This window comes from Nansenia antarctica (assembly GCF_963989245.1).
Source record: "Nansenia antarctica genome assembly, chromosome: 2".
NCBI classification, from domain to species: domain Eukaryota; kingdom Metazoa; phylum Chordata; class Actinopteri; order Argentiniformes; family Microstomatidae; genus Nansenia; species Nansenia antarctica.
In genome coordinates, this window is record NC_137675.1 from 80619240 (window position 1) to 80640908 (window position 21669).

Consider the following 21669-nt stretch of genomic DNA (forward strand, 5'->3'; position numbering starts at 1 on the left):
TGTGCTTTCACACTTTCAGGAAGTAAAAACAAACTAGAATAATACAATTAAAAAAGCTTAAAACTTGGCCACAGAGCTTATATTAAAACAGTGGTAAAACCAAAAGAGAGGTAGAAAAAATAGACAAGGAAAGGTTGTACAAAACATAACTAAAACTTAACAATGAAAAAAAAACACAAACATGGAACCTTGTGGTGCTCCCTCACCTCTCTCTACGGAATGTTGTGATGTCATCCAGGGAAGTGACCTCATGCTGACATCACACAAAAGTAGTGTGTGTTTGTTGAGGAGGGGAGAGAGAAGGAGGGGGGAGTAGTGCCCAATGGAAGCTATAGCTCCCTCTAGTGACTGACAGGTTTACTACAATAACACTGTTGTTATTGAGCTGTTATGTGAAAGGGAAGCCAGAGTTTTCTTGGGTCTGGATTCAAGCAAACCATCGCCATCAGCATCCATCTTGACTACAACGCACTACATACGCCAGGGTACTTAGTATTGTTTCTCAATAATTATGCACACATAATTACACGACATACTCTACTAGCTGACCGGAGGGTGAGGCGGTGGGAAGGAAGTCAACTATCCTGTTTGGCGACTGTTGGAACCAGGCCCTTGGTTTGCAGAGCTAGGGGTGGTTGAGGTGGGTTGGGAGTTGCTGAGCTGCTGGGGGTCCCAAGTCGTGGGGCAGAAAGGGTGAGCAGGGGTCAGGTCCCCCAGGTCAGGGGTGGAGGTGGTGGTGATGGGGGGGAAGAGTTCTAGGTCCCTTTGGGTGGCGTCCATTTTAAGGCTGTAGGATCGATGGTCTTGCTGCTGCCACGCTTGGTCTCCTTGGCCTTCCAGTCGTCTATGAGGTCCTGGAGGATACACACACAGTAGCGCTTAAGCATGGCTAGGCAGTACACTTTAACATGCATACAGTAGTGTGTTAGTATGCTAGGATCCACCACGTGTTAGTATGTATGCGTCACTCCACATTGAAGAGAGAAGAAATCAGAGGAGGCCTCGTTGTAATGCATGGGATGGAAATCACGTGTTCCAAACCGTTCTTCATCCCATTCCATACACAGTGTTCCCACACCTTCTGAAACATCAAATTCAAGCACCTTTCAAGGACTTTCAAGACTCAATTCCCTCAAATTCAAGGACCCAACATGGCATAGTTTGAGACAGATCTAGATGAGAATTTATATAATAGGAACTATCCCTCACAGACAACAATTAAAAAGAGAGGCTTGAATGTGTGAATACTAGAAGATGGTCTCTTGCCTTCTCTACTACAGCACAGCAAAACAATATATTGTGAAATATGTGCAAAGTTAAGCAATACAGAGACTTATTTACTAGTTGACGAGCTAAGTAAAACATTTTTGAACATATATTTTTTTTATTCTTGAAAGTTTGTGAATTTCTCAAATTCACAAAATGTCAAGGATTTCAAGGACCTGTGGGAACCCTGCATACATTACAACAAGCCCGTACTCCAGGACCAGGTGGAGGACACACGTTACACCTGTTTTAAAATGGCTGCACTGGCTACCTGTTAGTCCTAGAATTGATTTTAAGATTCTTTTATTGGTTTACGAAGCACTAAATGCACTCGCTCCCGACTACATGTCTGACATGGTTTTATGTAGCCACTAGACCCCTCAGGTCCTCTGGTACTGGTCTCTTGGTTGTTTCAGGGGTCTAGGACCCATGGCGAGGCCGCTTTTAGCCACTATGGCCCCAGACTGTGGAACGGGGGGCTGAGAGTGTGGATATCTTTAAAAGAAAACTTAAAGCACACATTTTTAGCCTTAGCTTTTATCTAGTGTCTATGTCAACTTGCACTTTTACTCCTATCTTATCTTCTATTTCTTGTTTTATATTTATTTTATCTATTTTTTATCTCCTAGCGCTTGTTTTATTGTATTGTAGTTTATTTACTATTGTTTTTTATGTTCAGCACATGGAGTTGCAGTCAATGCATGACTTGTGCTATATATAAATAAAGTTTGATTGATTAATACATACTCCGATTTCTGCTGTGGAATCACCACCACCACCACCACCACCACCACCACCAGACACCTACCTGTCTCTTTAGAACCAGGTGCTTCCCTTTCCAGTACTTGAGCATCTGTAGAGACTGCAGGGTGCTGACGATGTCCACGGGGTTCACTGCCGTCTCCTGGCTGATCTCTGTGTGCACAGAGGGCCACAAATAGAACATCCCAATCGGAACGTCGGGTTTAGAATTACAATTAGAACCTCAGACATCACCCTGACAACACCCTGATTACCATCTCTCATTTCCTTATTGCCTTCATTAGTGCTGTGACGGGCATGTGTCCGGCCACCACATGGGGCACAGAGGGACGGGAGGTCAAACGCTGATTGAGCGTTGAGTGTCATTTAGAACGGGGCACCATTGAAAATGCAATTTAGTCAAGGACTTAGCCATTTAGGACCCTCCTAGCCCCCCTTGTATGTCAGTCTACTTTGCCTTTAAGAATCTGTGAAGATGAGGTCAAAATAACGCTAACTCTGATAGGATTTATATTCACCAGAGAACGATGTCGTCGGTATATCCCTTTAAGAGCGTGTTGCTGTGGCCCTCACCTTTAATGGAGATCTCCTTGCCCTGGAAGCTGTTGAGGTAGCGCAGCAGCACCTCCTTCCAGTAGCTACGGTAGCTGATGAGGCCCAAATCTGACAGGGGGCGCTCCGGAGAGCCCACCTTCTCCTCCACCTTAGACAGCAGGTAGCCTGAAGGGAGAGAGAGAGAACAGCTTAGAGAGCATCTCACGTACTGTACTGGTCTACGTTGTTACAATATACGTTTTATAAATATAATATAAATATAAGTGTGTGTGTGTGAGGTCACCTCAGTCTTGATCTTGTTCTCCCCGTAACAGAGGTGCTGCAGGTATGCGTGTGTGTGTGTGTGCGTGTGTGTACACACTCACTGAAGTCGATGAGCATCTTGCCGTAGCCCTGCCTCATGTACTGGGGCATGGTGAGGATGCAGGACACATTGTAGTTGAGGAACGAGTTCTTCTCCTGCGGGGGAAAGAACAGCACCTCACAAGTTATCTCTCCGCCTGCTTCACCTTGAGTACAGGTCTATTACTTTAACTTGGCGTGGGTCAGGTGTGGTAGGTGTGACGACTGCGATGAGATGCCTCTGAAGTGAGCGATTCATCTGTGTGATCTGCAGACTCAGAACTAGCGATTCATGTGAACTAGCGATTCATGTGAACTAGCGATTCATGTGAACTAGCGATTCATGTGAACTAGCGATTCATCTGTGTGATCTGCAGATTCAGAACTAACGATTCATGTGAACTAGCGATTCATGTGAACTAGCGATTCATGTGAACTAGCGATTCATGTGAACTAGCGATTCATGTGAACTAGCGATTCATGTGAACCGATTCATCTGTGTGATCTGCACACTCAGAACTGTGATATGAACTGTGAGGACACCTGGTGATTGATGTATATAGATGATTCACTTACTTCGACAAATGTGTTTGTTGTAAGTCGCTTTGGATAAAGGGGTCTGCTAAATGCCAAAAATGTAAATCTAAGTGTGTGTGTGTGTGTGTGTGTGTGGGTGTGACAGGCATCACCATCAACAGTTAAATTCACCAAGGAGAGATGACCTTATTAGATGTAGGCTGCTAATTTCATCTTTACATGGAGGAACAAAACTGTTCAAATACCAGCTCCTAGTCACTAATTAATGAGTTAATAGCTACTACTTCTTGGCTTCAGGGGTCAGCTTGTAATACTGATATTTGGCAGACATGTGTACTACCTAACAGGAGAACCCAAAGAAAAAAGCCAAGGTATTGTTCGTTCTGTGTCAGCTGTTAGAGGAAGCTTAGCTGCGTGGCAAAGATGGTGTTACCTGTATCCATGACTACCTGTACCACCTTTGATATATTTTGGGTTCTTTGATGCAATGCTTTACTGTGAACTCAGTTAACCCAAATTTGTATTTGTGTGTGTGTGAGTGAAGCGTGTGTGTGTGTGTGTGTATGTATATATGTATGTGTATGTGTCTGTGTATGTATATATGTATGTGTATGTGTCTGTGTATGTGAGTGAAGCGTGTGTGTGTGTGTGTGTGTGTGTGTGTGTGTGTGTGTGTGAAGCGTGTGTGTGTGTGAAGCGTATGTGTGTGTGCGTGTGCGTGCGTGTCTGTGTGTACAGTAGTCCTGTATCACCTTCACCTTGGAGAAGTAGCCCACCAGGTGGCAGCCGGTGTTGTCCCCCTCCGTCATGACGTAGAAGAGGAAGGGCTCCACGTCGTAGTACAGCGTCTTGTGGTCCAGGAACAACTTGGCCAGGAGACACAGGTTCTGGCAGTAGATCTAATAATGATAATAATAATAATAATAATACATAATAATAATAAGAAGAAGAACAATAATAATAATAACATTTGATGTGTTAGGCTCCTTTCATAAGAACAACTAAAGATACAGTACAGATACAAATATGTATTATTAATAATAATAATAATAATAATTTACTTGTTAGGCTCCTTTCAAGGCACTCAAGGTTACCTTACATAAGAACAGGTACGTTTTTGTTCAACAGATAAAACATGCAGAAGACAACACAGGGCCGGTAGCCAGGCTAACGGGAGGGAACACAGGCCCACCAGAGACAGAGACGTCACAGTGAGCAGGCAGGGCTGAACAGGGGCAGTTATCACTCACTCCAAAGAGGCTCAAAGTACTTGAGGTCGAAACCCCCCAAAGAAAACCCCCCAAAAGGTCTAAATCCCGAGTTTCTTGACTCAGATCCAGTAGAAAAGCAGTTATAACAGCACTATATTGTAATAAAATATACTAGATATGGATTTGGGAGTCGTGAGAGGACACCGTGTATTTGGTTTTTTTCCCGCTCACCTTGTTCTTCTTGCCGTCCACCTCGAAGACGGAGATGTTGCCCTTGCGATAGATCTCGTCCCCAGGCGGGTGCTTCCACACACACTTTGCCTGGGCAGAAGAGGGGAGAGAGGAGAGGGGGGAGGGAAGAGGGAAGAGGAGGAGAGGGAGCGGGGAGGAAGATGGGAGAGGAAGAGGAAAGGATTTGAGACACGACAAAAATGTGAATTTCTAGTGAAGATCGTCACAAAGAACAGAGAATACAAGAAGAGAATATGAGAGTATATCAGGGGAGGGAGGCTGGTGGAGGTAGAAATCGGAGGACGGGCTGGGCCGACTGTGATGCATGGAATGTCCTCACAAAGCACGGAATGTCCCTACACAAAACAGGACTCCCAACATCAGAGAAACCAAAAGCCTGCAGGCGATGTAAATGGACTGACTTACATATACGTATATACTTATATAATATAGTATATATATATCAATGTCCTGGGCATAGTACTTGTGTCTGATACCGTTCCTCATTCCACTCCAGGCATTACAACGAGCCCGTCCTGATTTCGACCTCCCACCGAGAGACACACTGGCCTCTGGAGGTTAGAACAGACAATACATATCAATGAAAACACCAGGACCAAAAAACAACCACGCATAGCCACAACCACCAGCCTGGGCAGGAGAGGGGAGATGAGGACATGGGGATGTGAGTCAGCATAAAAATGAGACCCGATCGATTCAGAACCGACACAACCAGCCTTTCCAAAACAATGAAAAATGTAGAAATAAAAGTCTTAACTGCCATGATAACCTCGAGTCAGAATACAGCAAATCTCACCCCACAGACCTGAAGGACTTGCATTATTAGATTACATTCAACTTTATTGTTAATGCACAGTACAAGTACTGGGACAACAAAAGGTAGTTTGGCATCTAACCAGATGGGGCAAATAGTGTCATAGTGCAAAAGACATGATATGTAGACAATGCATGGGTATTACAGTATGAGGTATTACAGTATGAGGTATTACAGTATGAGGTATTAATGTATAAGGTATTACAGTATAAGGTATTAATGTATAAGGTATTACAGTATGAGGTATTACAGTATGAGGTATTAATGTATAAGGTATTACAGTATGAGGTATTACAGTATGAGGTGTTACAGTATGAGGTATTACAGTAGGGCTGGGTATCGCCACTGATTTCCCAAAACGATTCGATTCCGATTCACAGCTCCCGATTCGATTCCGATTCGATTTAGTTACAATATCAATTTTCCTTGAATATGAAGAGATTCTCAGAACTAATGCTATAAATGGTTCAAGGAACCCTATAACATGTAGCATTGTTAAACATGTCAATGTTTACATTAAGAATTGACTCCAAAGCAGTTACATGAATGTACTTCCTATTGGAACATAAATAAACATCATTGACCAACATTTGCTTAACTGCAGCCAGTGTAAATAAAGGGGCTACAAACATAGCCTATCGGTAAATAAGACATCACATATCCCTCAGGACTGTCTCAAATAGTTATTTGCATAATATATACTGTATATATGTTATATACAAAATAAAAATGTGCAAAACTCAAACGAAAATAGTGCAATAGATGAGGGTATTTTGGGGAACAAAAAAACACATTGTAAACCATAATGTCCATGAAACTAAAGCCCTTCATTACTGCTTTCTCACTTTTTGGAGATTGGAAGATTTTATTCAGGAATAAAAATAATTGGAAAATCAATGATTATTAAAATACTGTAGTATACAGTAACAATAAGTTCGTGGAAACATCACAAATCTACGGAACCACTTATTGAGGCATCACCCTGACGTGAAACATGGAAAAGCGGATCCGAAACAAGCCTCGCTGATAAAGTGGCAAGTGATTGTCAGGTACGAGTCCATTGCTCTGGATGTCCAGCTGTCACACGTTATGGCAACTCTGCTGGCTGAAGTGAAGTTGCGATGTCACGTTTCACCTGCGCGGACATGTCTGGGACTATCACTTCACTCAACTGTTTGCGTGTCGGTAACACGTAGAGTGGTTCTAGTACACTGACGAGGCTTCGAAAGCCAGCATTTTCGACAACGCTGTACGGGGCGTATATCCTTGCAAATAAAATGTGCTACAGCCTCGGTAATTTGTTGGGCACGCAGAGAATTTGATTGTAATTTGCAACCAAACGTCTTTATCAGCGAGGCTTGTTTCGGATCCGCTTTTCCATGTTTCACGTCAGGGTGATGCCTCAATAAGTGGTTCCGTAGATTTGTGGTGTTTCCACAAAATTTTACCTCCACTGCGCACAGCTTGCATATGGCTTTGCTTTTGTCCTGCTCATCTCTATCGTCATAATTTGTACATGCAAAATGCACCCAGACATCTGCCTTTAAGCCTGGTGGTGACTTGAGTGTCCCTGCCATCGCCATGTTTTTAGATTTTACAGTGTTGAGACCTCTCGTTGCGTGAGATATGATAAATTCTTGTAGCGTGAGATCTGGCCACGAGATCTCGTTGCGGGTTGAAGCTGCAAGCAGGAAAATGCATGAAAGATCGATCTCGGGATTTATGAATCGATAATCGCTCATTCAATGAAGATCGATTCAGAATCGGGAAATCGATTTTTTTAACCCAGCCCTATATTACAGTATGAGGTATTACAGTATGAGGTGTTACAGTATGAGGTATTACAGTGAGTATAAATAACAGAATATAAAAAGTGAATATAAATTAGATGAGTATTAATAAAAAAAGGGCGGCGATGGTAGCCTTGAGGTTAGAGGCCGGCTAGCAACCAAAGGTCGCTGGTTCGATCCCCGCCTCAGGAGGAAGCTACATGTGCCCTTGAGCAAAGGCACTTAACCCCTAATTGCTCCAGGGTCGTCGTCTATGGCTGAGTGTCTAGAGCAAAAAATACCAAATTCCAACAATTGACTGACAAGTTGATTGCATGGAAATAAAACAATAACGTACAATTGTGATGTACAGTATGGTATGTACAGGACATGGGCAATATGGGCCTTGTGCAAAGCTACCATGCTTGCCCGCTCATTGGGAGCAATTTTGGGGTTCAGTGTCTTGCCCAAGGACACCGACATGTAGACAGCCGGGGATCGAACCGGCGCCGACCTTGCGATCATTAGACGCCGGCTCTACCTCCTGAGCCACAGCCGCGCCAGAATATAAGCGTTTGCTTTATACCCAGCCCCTGAAGACACACCGACACCTACACATAGACACACACACAGGTTGCTGGTTCAGTGTGAGCCTGTGATTGGAGGGTTGCTGAAATGACATTGAACAGCGCAGCTACTACATGACTAACAACATCAAGCACCGCGTCAATCCTTGTTCACGATACAGTCTCCAACTACCATCATTTCGCGTGCAGCTGCATCATAGCTATCGAAATGCGAGGCCTGTGTTTACTTCTTAAAAACCTCTCATACCGTGTTAAAATACGTTAAGACGAAAGTTTTGGCACTTTGACCTTTGACTTTGCTCTACTTTGGCAGTGATTCCCAGAGAGCAGCACACACGTCTGCATTGTTCAACAGAAGGACCTTCCGTGTGAGAGAGAGAGAGAGAGAGAGAGAGAGAGAGAGAGAGAGAGAGATGGGAATCTTGGGAGTTGTAGAAATTGACGCAAATGGGAGACATGAGAATTGACTAAAATTGGAACATTGGACTAATCAGGAGCATTGAAAGCGAGATATCTTGACTCACAGATTGTTTAAAGACACAATGTCTACTATTGACTAAAACTAGACACAAGAAAACAACAAATTCACTGGAATACAGAATGACATTCTGCTTTAATATTTCACTAATTGCCAAGTCTTCCGGGAACACTCACCACCTAGAGTACCAAGTGTTTTATGTGGTGTTTACCTCGCAACAATACTTTCATCACTTCACAATTTCTTTCGGTAAATAAAGTCACTGCGTTTGCACTCTAGAATGTCGACAATTTGATGGGTGACAAAGTACATCGAAAACACCAGAACAACAACAACAACAACAACAACAAAAAACATTCTGAAGAAAAGAGGTGTCTCACCATGTGCCTGCGCAGAATGGTCTGGCTCTTCATGTACTTGAGGCAGAACTCACACATGTAGAGGCGACCCAGGCGGGCGTACTCCTCCGGATAGGGCGAGTGGTACCAGGTGTCCAGCTCGTAGCGGCCGAACACGATGGTCTTGATCATGTTGGAGCCCTCCGTCACCTGACCCTGCAGACGGAGCTTCTCCTGTAGGGGGGGGGCGGAGAGGGGAGGGAGGGTGGAGGGGGAGAAGGGGGGAGGAGGGAGGGATAGGTGGGGGAGAAGGGGGGAGGGAGAGGGTGGTAGGGGGAGGAGAGGGGGCGGAGAGGGGAGGGAGGGTGGTGGGGGGACGAGGGGTGGTAGAGGGAGAGGTGGGGGAGAAGGGGGGAGGGAGGGTCGTAGGGGGAGGAGGGAGGGAGTGGTGGGGGAGGAGAGAGGGTGGTAGAGGGAGGGAGTGGTGGGGGAGGAGGAGGTGGGATGGAGGGGGTGGTGAGAGGCGAAAGAGTGAAGGGGAAGAAAAATGGGGGAGACGGAAAAGAGGAGGGAGGGGAGAGGAGAGAAGAGGGGGAGGGCAGAGAACAGAGAGGGAGAAGGGGATGAGGAGAGGAGAGAAGAGGTGCAGGGGACAGAGAGAGAGAGGCTTGATTACAGAGTTGAGTTAGAGGGCTAGATGCCCTGTGGAATGTTCTAGATGTTTGGAGAGCTTTGTAATTTGTGACAGTAGCTGGTGAAACCGGGAACAAGTCGCCAATCAACGGTCCGTTCTGACTTTTATTCTGAAAAATGTTGCAAAGAAATGGATTCAGTGTGTAATCCCACTGGGATTACTCACCGAATCCATTGCATTGCAATGTTTTGGCTTGACTAGCGAGTGTGTCATTAAGTCCGAACTTTTTGATTGGTTGGCAACTTGTTCCCGGTTTCGCCTGCTGTTGTCAAATTTTGTATGTAAAAAGAGAGAGAAACACCGTTGAGGTCTGAGATGTGCATGGGGAGGATACATAGATTTGATTTGGAACAGGGGAGGCCGGTGGAGGTAGAAGTCGGAGGACGGGCTCATTGTAATGCATGGGACAGAATGCGGATTGGATGGGAATGGTATCAAACACGTTCCATGCATGACAATGAGCCCGTCCTCCGATTTCTACCTCCACCAGCCTCCCCTGATTTGGAAGTATGAAAGGCACGCCTCGAACTTCAGTAGAATAAAGATACTGAATAGAGTAAAGAAACTTCAAAACGAGCCACTAATCAAATATGTTTAGTTCAAAGACAGAAACGGAACTGTCATCAAACCCCCATGCAGCTCGTCCACACAGATGTGGGGAGCCAGTTTACCCAGGATGCTCCCCCGTTTGCCCAGAATGCACTGCCCCACAGGGAGAGTGGTACGAGAGAGAGAGATAGGGAGAGAAAGAGAGAGAGAGAGAGTGAGAGAGAGTTTGGTGTCGAATTGCTCTGCCCAGATAGGAAGTCAGTCAGTCAGTCAGTCAGTCAGTCAGTAGCCAATGGGCTGAGGGAGAGAGATAGGAGCAGGAAGAGAAGATGGGAGGAGGAGGTGGAGGAGGAGGTGGAGGAGAAGAGGAGCGACGGGGCGATGAGTTTTCTCTCTTACAAGATCGTCTGAAGCACGTGCCTGGGCTTTCCTGAACAGTTCCAGATCGTAGTCACTGGTGATGTTCTCCAGGAGGGGCTCACGGTGGTTCCCATGGCTCTGTCGGTGCTCCTGGGGGGGGGAGGGGAGGAGGAGGAGGAGGAGGAGGAGGAGGAAAGAAAACATGTGACCTCAAAGTAGTCACTTTACTATGGAGAGAGAAAAGGAAGTTGGCTTTTTTTACAAGGCTAAACAAACATGCCTTCTACCTCAACTGGACAAACTCTATGGCTGGGTGATATTGCTTAAATATCATATCACAGTATTTAAAAAAAACTAAATAATCAGTCACTTGACACCAGGCTTTAAACCCAGGCCCGTCCTCCACCAGCCTCCCCTGCTCGATACCCACCATGTACTTGTCCTTCTGCTCCTTCATCAGACCAGAGTTCCTCTTCTTCCTCAGCTCCGTCACCCTCTCCTTGTACCTCATCTGCCTGTCGCTCGGGGCCTGTAGAGCCACAGGACACGACAACAACATCAACATCAACATCAACCACCTGCCACGTTCTCACAAAGAAGAGAGCAGTGTTTCCCACAGGATGTTGTGAGACTGTGGAGGGTGGACCTTCAACCTTCCACCTTCATTTTTCAGAACAAAAGTCTGAACGTTTTGATTGGTTTGCCGACTTGTTCGCTCGCGGGTTTCACCAGCTGCTGTCACAAATAGTTTCATTTGCCTTGAAGTGACCTCCAGTGTTTTCCTGTGACCCCGACAACTCTACCGCAGGCTGTGCTAACACATAATAACGACGTCCAAGGGTATTCTAACCGCCTCTAATTGGCTGGATTCGACAGGTCCCGAACCCCAGCTTCTGGAAACCCCTGCCAGAGAGAGAGGTTGGAGTATATATTAAGATGAGGTGTTGGAGAGAGAATGTTGTTACCTGGTGTCGCGTGGAATGTCTGTTTTCGTCCTGCCGGTGTGACAGCGTCCGCTCCTCCACCTGTTTGTCACGTGACGTGGCCTTCACCTGGGGAGAGACACGCCCCTTCCTGTCAGCCATCTTGGAAAATCTGAACTTTAACGTTGCAAGTTACAACGTTAAAGTTCAGTGAAATCGACTGATTTAAATCGGTGGCCGATAAATCGGAGCATCCCTAGTTGTAACGTTCCAAGTTATTTGCGAAGAGCTTCCTATTGGTTGTTTCTGATACTCGTGTCTCGAGTAGGAAACATCTTCGAATTACGAAGTTTCCAAGTTGCGTACTTCCGAGCGCACTGCGAACTCAGCCTCAATCCTAACATCTGCATAGGCGTCTCTGAATCAAGAGCCAGATAAACCAGGGGAGGCTGGTGGAGGTAGAAATCGGAGGACGGGCTCATTGTGACAGATGGGTATGTCCTCGCGAAGCTTGGAGTGTTCCCACAGAAATCAGGACTCTAACATCTGAGACACCAAAAGCCAGGGGGGAGGTCTTAGGCAAAGGGTATCTACATTTTCAATCCAGATCAGAATGAGCTGTCTGATTTCCTCAATACTGCTCCAAATCTGCCAGATATATCTGATCCCTGGATAGCATAAGGTCATTCCGATCAAGATTAAAGGTCCCATATTATGAAAAACTCAGACTTTTTCAGTGCTTCAGTGCTGTCTGTTTGGGTCTCTGATTACCCTACTAACACAGAAACTGTGAAATAAAGCAATTCGGTCTGGGGTTTTTTGTGGGCTGCGTATTTCAGAAAACTTGTGAGTTGCATCTCGGCAAACTTCAATGACCACAATCTGGAGCATAAAATGAGAATGCAGCCTCAACAGATCTCTTCTTTTGTACATGTGGTACACAGAGAAAACCAGCATCAGAAGACCTGAGGGCTCTATTGGCTCTATTGGGCTGTTTTGGGGACCCCAGAGACCTACATTAACTTGTGGGAAGAGAGCGTAATAGGTCTCCTTTAAGTTTTGAAAATGTTGCCTTACCTTACATTCGTCAGCAGAGAGGTTGTGGTAGAGAGGACAACCTGATATAGAGAAGTGCCTCTCGTGTCTCCCAGTGAGGTGGCCTAAGAGGGTCAAAAATCATGTGAGACAAATGGAGAAGAAGACTGTCAATAAGCATTACTAGATGTCAATATATATCCTGGCATTTTTTTTAATATTCTGTCTCTCACTGTTAAAATGAACCTACCATTAAAATGAGAGACTCTTCATTTCTTTGTAAGGGGGTAAACTCACAAAATCAGCAGGGGGTGAAATACTTATTTCCCCCACTAGATATGTATAGATATAATATACAGATGTCAATATGAGATTCAGGGGAGGTTGGAGGAATGTAGAACATCGGAGGCCGGGCTCAGTGTAATGCATGGAACGGAATAAGGAATCCATGCCATGCATCACAATGAGGCTGTCCTCCGATTTCTACGTCCACCTGCCTCTTCTGATTCATGTTGTGTGTTTCATTCATTGATTCATGTAATATGTCGCTCATGTCATTTGTAGGGCAGGATAAATACAGTACTTTGAATGTGACAGAATGGAATCAGGATGCTTGGCAATGGGGACAGCTGGAAGTCAGGTCTGTGGTGGGAATATGATGTATGGTGAGTGTTGTCTGTCTGTTGTCTTGCACTGTATTTATAAGTGGAGGATTAATGAACTGGACTGGACTGGACTGAATCAGGGTGCAGTCATAATAATAATAATAATAATAATAATAATAATAATAATAATAATACATTAGACTTATATAATGCTTTTCTAGACACTCAAAGACGCTTTACAAACTGAAAAAAATCGAGTAGTAATAATAAAAAGAAACAAAAAACAAATAAAATAAAGTATAGGGGCCTAATTAAGGTAGTGCTGGGGACACATGGGAAGGGGAGGGGGAGAGGGTTAACTGGTGAAGGCAAGCTTGAAGAGGTGGGTTTTGAGGGCCTGTTTAAATGTTGGGAGGGTGTTGGCCTGTCTGATGTGGTTGGGGAGGGCGTTCCAGAGGGACGGGGCTGCGGCTGAAAAGGCCCTATCACCCCGGGTCCGGAGCTTGGTCCTGGTGGTCTTGAGGGTGGTTTGGTTGTCAGACCTGAGGCAACGGGAGGGGGTGTGGAGGGGGACGAGGTCGGCAAGGTAGGAGGGGGCCAGATTGTTGATGGTCATGTAAAGGTCCCTTACCCAGGGAGTTGCATCCCGGCGTGGGACACTTCATGTTGAAGTTGTAGGACTCGTGGAAGCGCCGGCGCTTGGGCCTGTGAGATAGGTCACTGCCGGAGTCTTTGAGTGACAGCTCCTTGGCCAGGCTCTCGTCGTGCGAGGCGTTGGGGCTGGAGATGTCGATGTCCGACTCCGACGAGGGGGCGTTGCCTGTGGGCGTGCGGGGCGGAGACTCGTCCTGGTCCGCAGCTGCCTTCAGGTCTGTTGAGCCAATGAGGAGAGAGGGTGGAAATGAAGGAGGGGTTTAATTCACATCCTAGACACCGTGGTCCAATCTGACAGGACAGGGATTTCCTTGATTCCTCACGTCCTCTCTACTCACTTCCTACTCCTTCTCAAAACTCATTGGAGGAGAGGATCAAAGGGGAGGTACCCCAAACCTTCTCCTCCAATGAGGATAGAGGATGCAAGGAATCAGGAAAATACTTTTGAGATTCTCCTCCTCCTCCTCCTCCACCTTTTCCTTCTATCCATCCTCCACCTCTCCACCTTTTCTATCCATCCATCCACCTCTCCTCCACCTTTTCAATTATTATTTTTTCAATTGACAGTGCTTTATTGGCATGGGAAAAAAATGCCTAAAATGTGAAGATTAAAAACAAACAAAAGAGTGTAATGTACGACTAGAATTAAGACATTATTAAACAGAACTGTGTAGTATACAGGTAAACAAAGATAACTTCAAATAGAAAAGCTTTTCTCTCCATCCATCCTCCTCTCCACCTCTTCTCTCCATCCATCCATCCTCCCCAACTCTGCCCTCCACCTCTTCCCTTCATCCATCCATCCATCCATCCATCCTCCTCCTCCTCTCTGCCAGCTCACCAGGCTGCTCTGTCTCAGAGCCCGAGGAGCGACTCTGTCTTAGGGGGTATTTCTTGGGGGTGACTGGCGCCCCCTGTTGGCTCCGTGTCACCCTGCGGGCTGAGAAAGTCACCACCTCCTCCGGGTCCAGTGCTGGCGGGGTCCGCTGGACCGGGCTGGAATCTGCAAAGACAGTTTGTAAAACAAGGCAGCTTCTTCTTCTTCTTCTCCTTCTTCTCCTTCTTCTCCTTCCAGGGTTTTTTAATCTGGACTTTCACTTCTCAAAGCAAAGGCCTAACACTCTGTACCACCAACAAGACTCAACACTATCTAACACATCAGGGGAGGCTGGTGGAGGTAGAAATCGGAGGACGGGCTCATTGTAAATGGACTGACTTCCAAAGCGCTTTACGACGGCCTCTCATTCACCCATTCACACACACATTCACACACCAATGGCAGCAAGCTACCATGCAAGGCGCCAGCCCCGCTCATTGGGAGCAATTTGGGGTTCAGTGTCTTGCCCAAGGACACTGACCTGTGGCCAGTCGGGGCTCGAGTCGCCGATCATTAGACACCGACTCTACCTCCTGCGCCACAGTCGCCCCGTGATTGTCCGCCCCCATCCATTGCAATGCATGGAATGGAATAAGGAATGGTATTATTAAACGTGTCTCATCATTCTGTTCCGTGCTTTACAATTACCCTGTCCTCCGATTTCTACCTCCACTAGCCTCCCCTGCCCAACACAATCTAAAAGCCCAGTGCAAGCAACTTGAATTAAACATGGCTGTAGTACTGCTGTAGCCAAAACATATATTTAAAACATTTATAAATCTAAAAGCACTAGAATAATACAATTTGCAAACTAACTACTTCCGGTCACATTCAGTCAACCTCCGGCCCAACAAGCCGGTAGCAAGGGGAGTTGAAAGCTTTCTAAACATCACACAAGTGTATCCAGTTTCCTAGAATAACAAGGAAAGGGGTAACATGGGGTGGAAACGATGTCATTCCCTATTGAAACCAAGTCAGACAGAACAAGCAGGGGTTAGGGGGTCGGGGGCCTGCCTGTCTAAAACTATTCACAACTTATAACCCTGATTATCCCCACACAATGGCTATTGTGAAAGAGGGGGTTTTATCTATGGACAAGGCCCACAAAGGAGACCCACAACATCAGAAAAATACCATGGGGTTTTTCACATTGAATTTAACGTTATATTGCGTCGTACACACTGCATATAAGTAGCTGTAACTGCATAGAGAACTCCAAGAGCCATCGAATTAATGAATGACCACGAAAAGACAAAAGATAAATTTAAAAACTCAGCAGTAGCCTATATGTGCAAATATGACCGGTATTCTGAACATGCTATTATGCATTCTCGTTTCATTCTTTTTTTTGCTTGTAAATGTTTGTCATTCAATTAAAACAAAGCCAGATAGATTAGATACCGACCTTGCGAGCTTTGGCTGAGTCGCAGCGAGGCTCGGGTGAGTCGCGTGTTCCTCCGCCGGTGCTTGCCGGTGGTCTCGGGGCAGCTGTCGGTGTGGAGCTCCAGGTCCGCGGAGAAGTCCGAGTCCTCGGTGCCGTCGGAGCTGCTCCCGGCGGTCCTCTTTGACCAGCACACAGGCGAGACGGAGCATCAGATATCGATTGATTGATTGAGAATGTTTATTTTGGTCCCGTTATACAATTCACAATACAAAAAATGTACACAGTCACAATGCGTACCAGGACCAAAAAGGTGTAGGCTTTATAGATACTAGTAGTAACCTTTACTATAGTATAGTGACCTTTATTCGTAGAGCACTTTTTCCTGTTAACGAACGTTGCAACTCAAAGTGCTTTAACAAAAATAACTCAATAATATAGCCTAAGAATTACTATAGTATAAGACGTGAACGAGTAAATACATATACAAATATATACAATAACCCGAATATGCGACGTTGCGTTGGTAAAACGACTAACTCCCCCCCCCCCCCAGATGTAAGCGTCCCTATAATATGAACCAAACATGAATGAGAGGTGTGAGCTTGGATGACTAGAGGACAGTTTTACCACAGGAGAAGTCAGGAACGCTCCCATGTTCGGAACACCATGTCCCCACACTCTGGACAATTATTATCAAAATAACCGCAGCGCAAGGAACACATCACAGCTAGCCTGCTACGTTTAAAAAAAACGGAATGATTGAATGACTCTCGAATGGTTCGCCAGGAAGACCAATAAAACACATTAACCAGCAGAGGTTGGAAAAAAAAAAAAGTCAAATAAATCAAAATTGCAACTCATCCACTAAAAAATAACCCACAACACGTTTGTTGACAAAGATAGTGCATGGGGCACATCAAGATATGGACCTGACAGCCTCAGTGACAATGGATGGATGAAGGGGGTAGGCATTAACCACAACCACAACAGATGAAGGGGGCAGGCATTAACCACAACCACAACAGATGAAGGGGGCAGGCATTAACCACAACCACAACAGATGAAGGGGGCAGGCATTAACCACAACCACAACAGATGAAGGGGGCAGGCATTAACCACAACCACAACAGACGCACGCGAGAAACACTTCCGTATCTCCCACAATGCACGCTGTCAAAACATAAACTAAGCGGGGAGGCGATCAAATCAGCTGGAGAACCGTCCTCATAAACATCGAAACAAGTCATACATCGGTTACAACCTCTTCAAAACCGTTAACACGAGTGACTAAGCATTCACGTGTGTATCTGTGGATAATATGCTTGAGCTAAAGCCGTCTGAAGGCTGTCAAGGAAGCGTTGTTGTCGTGGGGGGGGGGGGCATCGTTTTACTGTAACCAATGGTAGTCGAGGAGGGGCGGGTCATGAAAACATTCAACCAATGGGTACGACGCGAGTCCTGATTCTGCCCAATCATAACGTAAAAAAACACTTAACTCGCTTGCGAGGAACAACTTGTCCCCTAACGTCTAACGAGCTGGACAATTGCTCCATTACTCTGAATATCTGCAATAAATGAGCTGATTAGTCGTCCAACTCAGGTCTTAATTCACGTCTTGAGCAACAACACAATGGAACTGTATTGGCACGCGTCCTCATACACGCCCAATAGCCATGGCTCCCACTTCTATGACGATGCCAGCGAAGCTCAACTGATATGGCAGACTTAGCTTGTTTGCAATGATCAATGCATGCCTTGACATGGCATGCCATTTAACAGTATGCCTAAACAGTACACGCACCAATGCATTTCACTCGCTGCACCGCCGTTTATACGCATATAGGCGAAGCATCTAGGTGACGCCGCACTGATATTGCAACACGATTATTTGGTAGCTAGCTAGCTAGCTTGATAGCTGACTTCGCCACTTCTGTCTGCTACGTTTATGCAAATGAACAGAACCGTTTATCTTACCTTTCTCCGAGGCATATCTCACGAAAGGACGTTATCCCACGACTGTGCACGTATTTCAAGCTGTCGATATCCACACCGTGTTGGCTAATTAGTCTAAAATACTGGAAATGAAATCCTCTCATACAGTGAGAGGGGCCAAGTATGCGCGCAACAATTTTTTTTTCTTGCCCGCATTTCCGGGTTGCGTTCAAGGCACACACGTCTGGGAACGTTTTTGAAACGTTTTTAATTTCAACCCCGCGAGCCTCCCTTGATTGTGTGACTGCAACACAAAGACACATATGATATCTACCTTCATACATATTCTGTTCTATTCGCCCCTAGTTGAAAGTTCGAAATGATCATTTGAATGAATGCATTACTAAAATAGAGTTGATTTCATTCATTCATTAAAAAAAAAAAACGTTGTTTGGTACCTGTACTATATCAATGACAATAAAGACCATTCATCATTCATTTGGGTGAGGCAGTTCTTGTCATAGGCCTTCTCCATTATCAGATCAGAGGATCAAAGCCTACTTTTTTCAGAATACTCTGAACACTCTTATGTATTTTTAGTGGAGGCTGGTGGGTGTTGACTTCGGAGGACGGGCTCATTGTAATGCATGGAATAGGATGAGGAATAGTATCCAACACAGGTATCAGAGTGTAATGACACTGTTCCTTATTCCATTCCATTAATTACTGACTCCATTCCATTAATTACTGACTCCATTCCATTAATTACTGACTCCATTCCATGCATTAACATGGATTACCTCCACTGTACATCCATTCCACACATAATTCTTCCACCACTGCACTTCAAAACAAATATGCTGAAAACATTGTTTATTTTACAATCTCTTATGCAAGAATAGGTGACGAAAAATGGCTGTGGAAGGATGTTAAATGTCACTGTCCCCAGACAGGGTCTTCCTCTCTAAACTCCCTCATCTCCTTGCAGGGGGCCCTGTATCTTTCCCAGAGTGCAACACTGTGGCAATGTTGTCCCTCCTGGTGGGCAGCTGAAGGAGGAAAGCTGGGCTTGTGTGTCGGGCCTCAGGGGCCTCAGGCCTTCCAACGTCCACTTCCTGAGCTACAAAGCTGGCCCTACAGAGAGGGCGGGGTCTGTAGCTACCCTGGTAACCCAGATAAGCAGCCCTAGGATCGGGGAAGGACTCATAGGCGCTGACGATGTCTGGGTCCACCCCCTGGCAGTAGAAGTTGATCCACAACGTGCCATCAGGTGTTTGGTTGGACACTGGATCTGTAGGGTGTCCAGAGTGAGGCGCTGTGTTAAGAAGACTGAAGGATCTTGCTGTTTGGGCGCTCTGGGCTTCACACCTGTACCTCTCAGCTTCACCCCTACTCTGCTGCCGGTCCGTCCTCTCGCTGGTGTGGCGTGAGAGGTCCACAGGCTTCACTGAGTTTGGGAGGACATCTTTATAACCTTCGGCCGCATGTTTATCTCCAACAAGCACAGGGCGGTTGAAATACCCCTCAGGCCAGAGTTTGGCACAGGCAGATAATCTGGTGGGAATCATTCCTAGTGAACTAGTTCTCAGCACGTAGCATGTTGTTATTTTTTTCTTCTTCAAACAAACAGCTTTCAATGTGTGTATGGTTGATGACATCAGAATGGAACAGCTCTGTGTGACATCATCATCCACAGTGATCATCCATTGTGATCAAAGTGCTGCATTTGTATTGTGTGTATGGTGGATGACATCACTATGGAACAACTCATTATTCCCAACAACTCCCAATAATAATAATAAAAATAACAATAATAATAATAATAGTAACAATAATAATAATAGTAACAATAAAAATAATAATAGTAATAATAATAAAAATAATAATAATAATAATAGTAATAATAATTCATTTTTGTATAGCGCTTTTCTCAGTACTTAAAGACACAACATTCCATGGAGAGAACAAAAGCACAATCACTAAAAACAACAATACAAATAGTTAAAGATCAAAAGCAAGTTTAAAAGGATGGGTTTTGAGGGAATAGCAAAGTTATGGTCAAAATCAAAACAAGCCCCTTGAATATTATGAAATAGAGAGAAATGGACTGAAAATGTGTTTTGGTGTTATACATTTTATCCACTACTAGATGTCAGTGTTGTATCTTGTTCACTCTAGTCCCACTGAAGGAAGTGAAAAATAAATGTTAGATTCGCCGTTGGCTATCAGATATATATAGCTTTATCTAGATGATGATAGTCTCTTCTAAAATAGAAAAGGAGAGAGAGCACACCGCAGAAAATGTAAGCGAGGTGCTGGCAACAGAACAAAATCCGATTAAAAGAAGTAGAAGCCGCACACTGAAGTTCCAGATGCAACAAAATGTGGTTTAATAGGACAACGGTTTCGGCCGTAGCCTTTGTCAAGTCTTAAATACAGTCTCTTCTAAAATAACACACTCTAGTCAATGAAGAACACCATCCAGAACGAGTCGATACGAACAGTGAACTTCGTAACAGTTGGCCAAACAGGTCGCTTGAGAAGCATAACTTTCCAGGAAGAATTCTACTCAGAAAGTAAACATAAATCAATGTTGTATATGTTTTATGTCAAGTTCGTTTTATTTTACTCACACAGCAGATCCATTTTCATTTGACCTCTGACCTGCTGGCGTGGTGAATACATTTCAACGGTTTTCTGTTCTTCATGTCAGACAGAACAGTGAGAGGAGAGTCTTACGTAACTTTCCCCTTTCCTTTCTGAAACTATAGGGATAGGGGTATTATGTAAGCTTCCCCTCATCCCTCTCCTTCCCTCCCCTCCACTCCACTCTTCCGTTTCTCCTTTTCTCTTCAGAAAAGTCTCACGCCCTCCATTTCTCCCCGCATTCCTCTCAACCCTCTCTGGTGATACTCTTAACCCCCTGTGTGATACTCTATAAGCCCACTCTGGTGATACCTCACACAGACACTAAGCATGAATAGAGGTGCTCTTACACCATATGAAGGCTGAATCTACAGTCCACTATTTTGATTTGATGTGTTTCATGCACTTTATTGACCATAGCAGCAGTACAACAGTGTGGTTTAGATTCAGGCTGTTTCAGGGGAGGCTGGTGGAGGTAGAAATCGGAGGACGGGCTCATTGTAAATGTGTTAAATGTAATGAGGAATGGTACAAAAACCTACGATGAGCCTGTTCTCCATAACCCCTGATCTGAGATGACCATAGCCACTAAACGCAGATAACCCAACAGTTCTTTATACTGTATCTAGAGCTTATTCTCCATACACAGACTAAGCCTAATCCTCGACTAAAATGTGTCTCCACCGCAGAATGGCGAGGAGTGATGACATCATAGCGTAGTAGACTCCTGCATGGCGTGGCCCGAGGGACTTCCTGTCAAGAGACAGTTGTTGTTGTTGTTGTCATGACAACCACTGTCATGCCTTGAATTTGGATGGAAATTTGTTTAATTGTATACATTTTAATGCAATGTAATTTCATTTCATTTCATTTAACTGAATAAAAAAACTAATCTGGACTAGATTTAAACAAAAAATGTAGATTTGGTCAACTTATTTTATTTTTTACTTTATTGACCACAAATGATCTTTGCCTTAAACAGCAGACATTGACCAACAGACCAAGAAGGTCAAGAGGTCGCTGACAGGGCTACCATCCTCATCACGCATCAAGAGCGTGATTCCAAACCCCCTCCGCTACCGTAGCCCGGAAACCAGCA

At 45.0% G+C, this 21669-nt stretch overlaps 1 protein-coding gene across 1 annotated transcript; it reads right to left on the minus strand.

Moving 5' to 3' along the window:
* Positions 1 to 755: 755 nt before the first annotated feature.
* On the minus strand, positions 756 to 16646 carry LOC308150715 (histone acetyltransferase KAT7-like; the record flags this gene model as incomplete). Its single annotated transcript, XM_080523517.1, has 15 exons — positions 756 to 854; positions 2075 to 2181; positions 2602 to 2748; positions 2949 to 3042; positions 4221 to 4361; positions 4905 to 4994; positions 8954 to 9145; positions 10554 to 10664; positions 10945 to 11043; positions 11480 to 11566; positions 12515 to 12597; positions 13709 to 13948; positions 14573 to 14734; positions 16014 to 16170; positions 16620 to 16646. 15 exons carry the CDS (start codon positions 16644 to 16646, stop codon positions 756 to 758), a joined length of 1836 nt encoding a protein of 611 aa, XP_080379643.1.
* Between the last annotated feature and the right edge of the window lie 5023 nt (positions 16647 to 21669).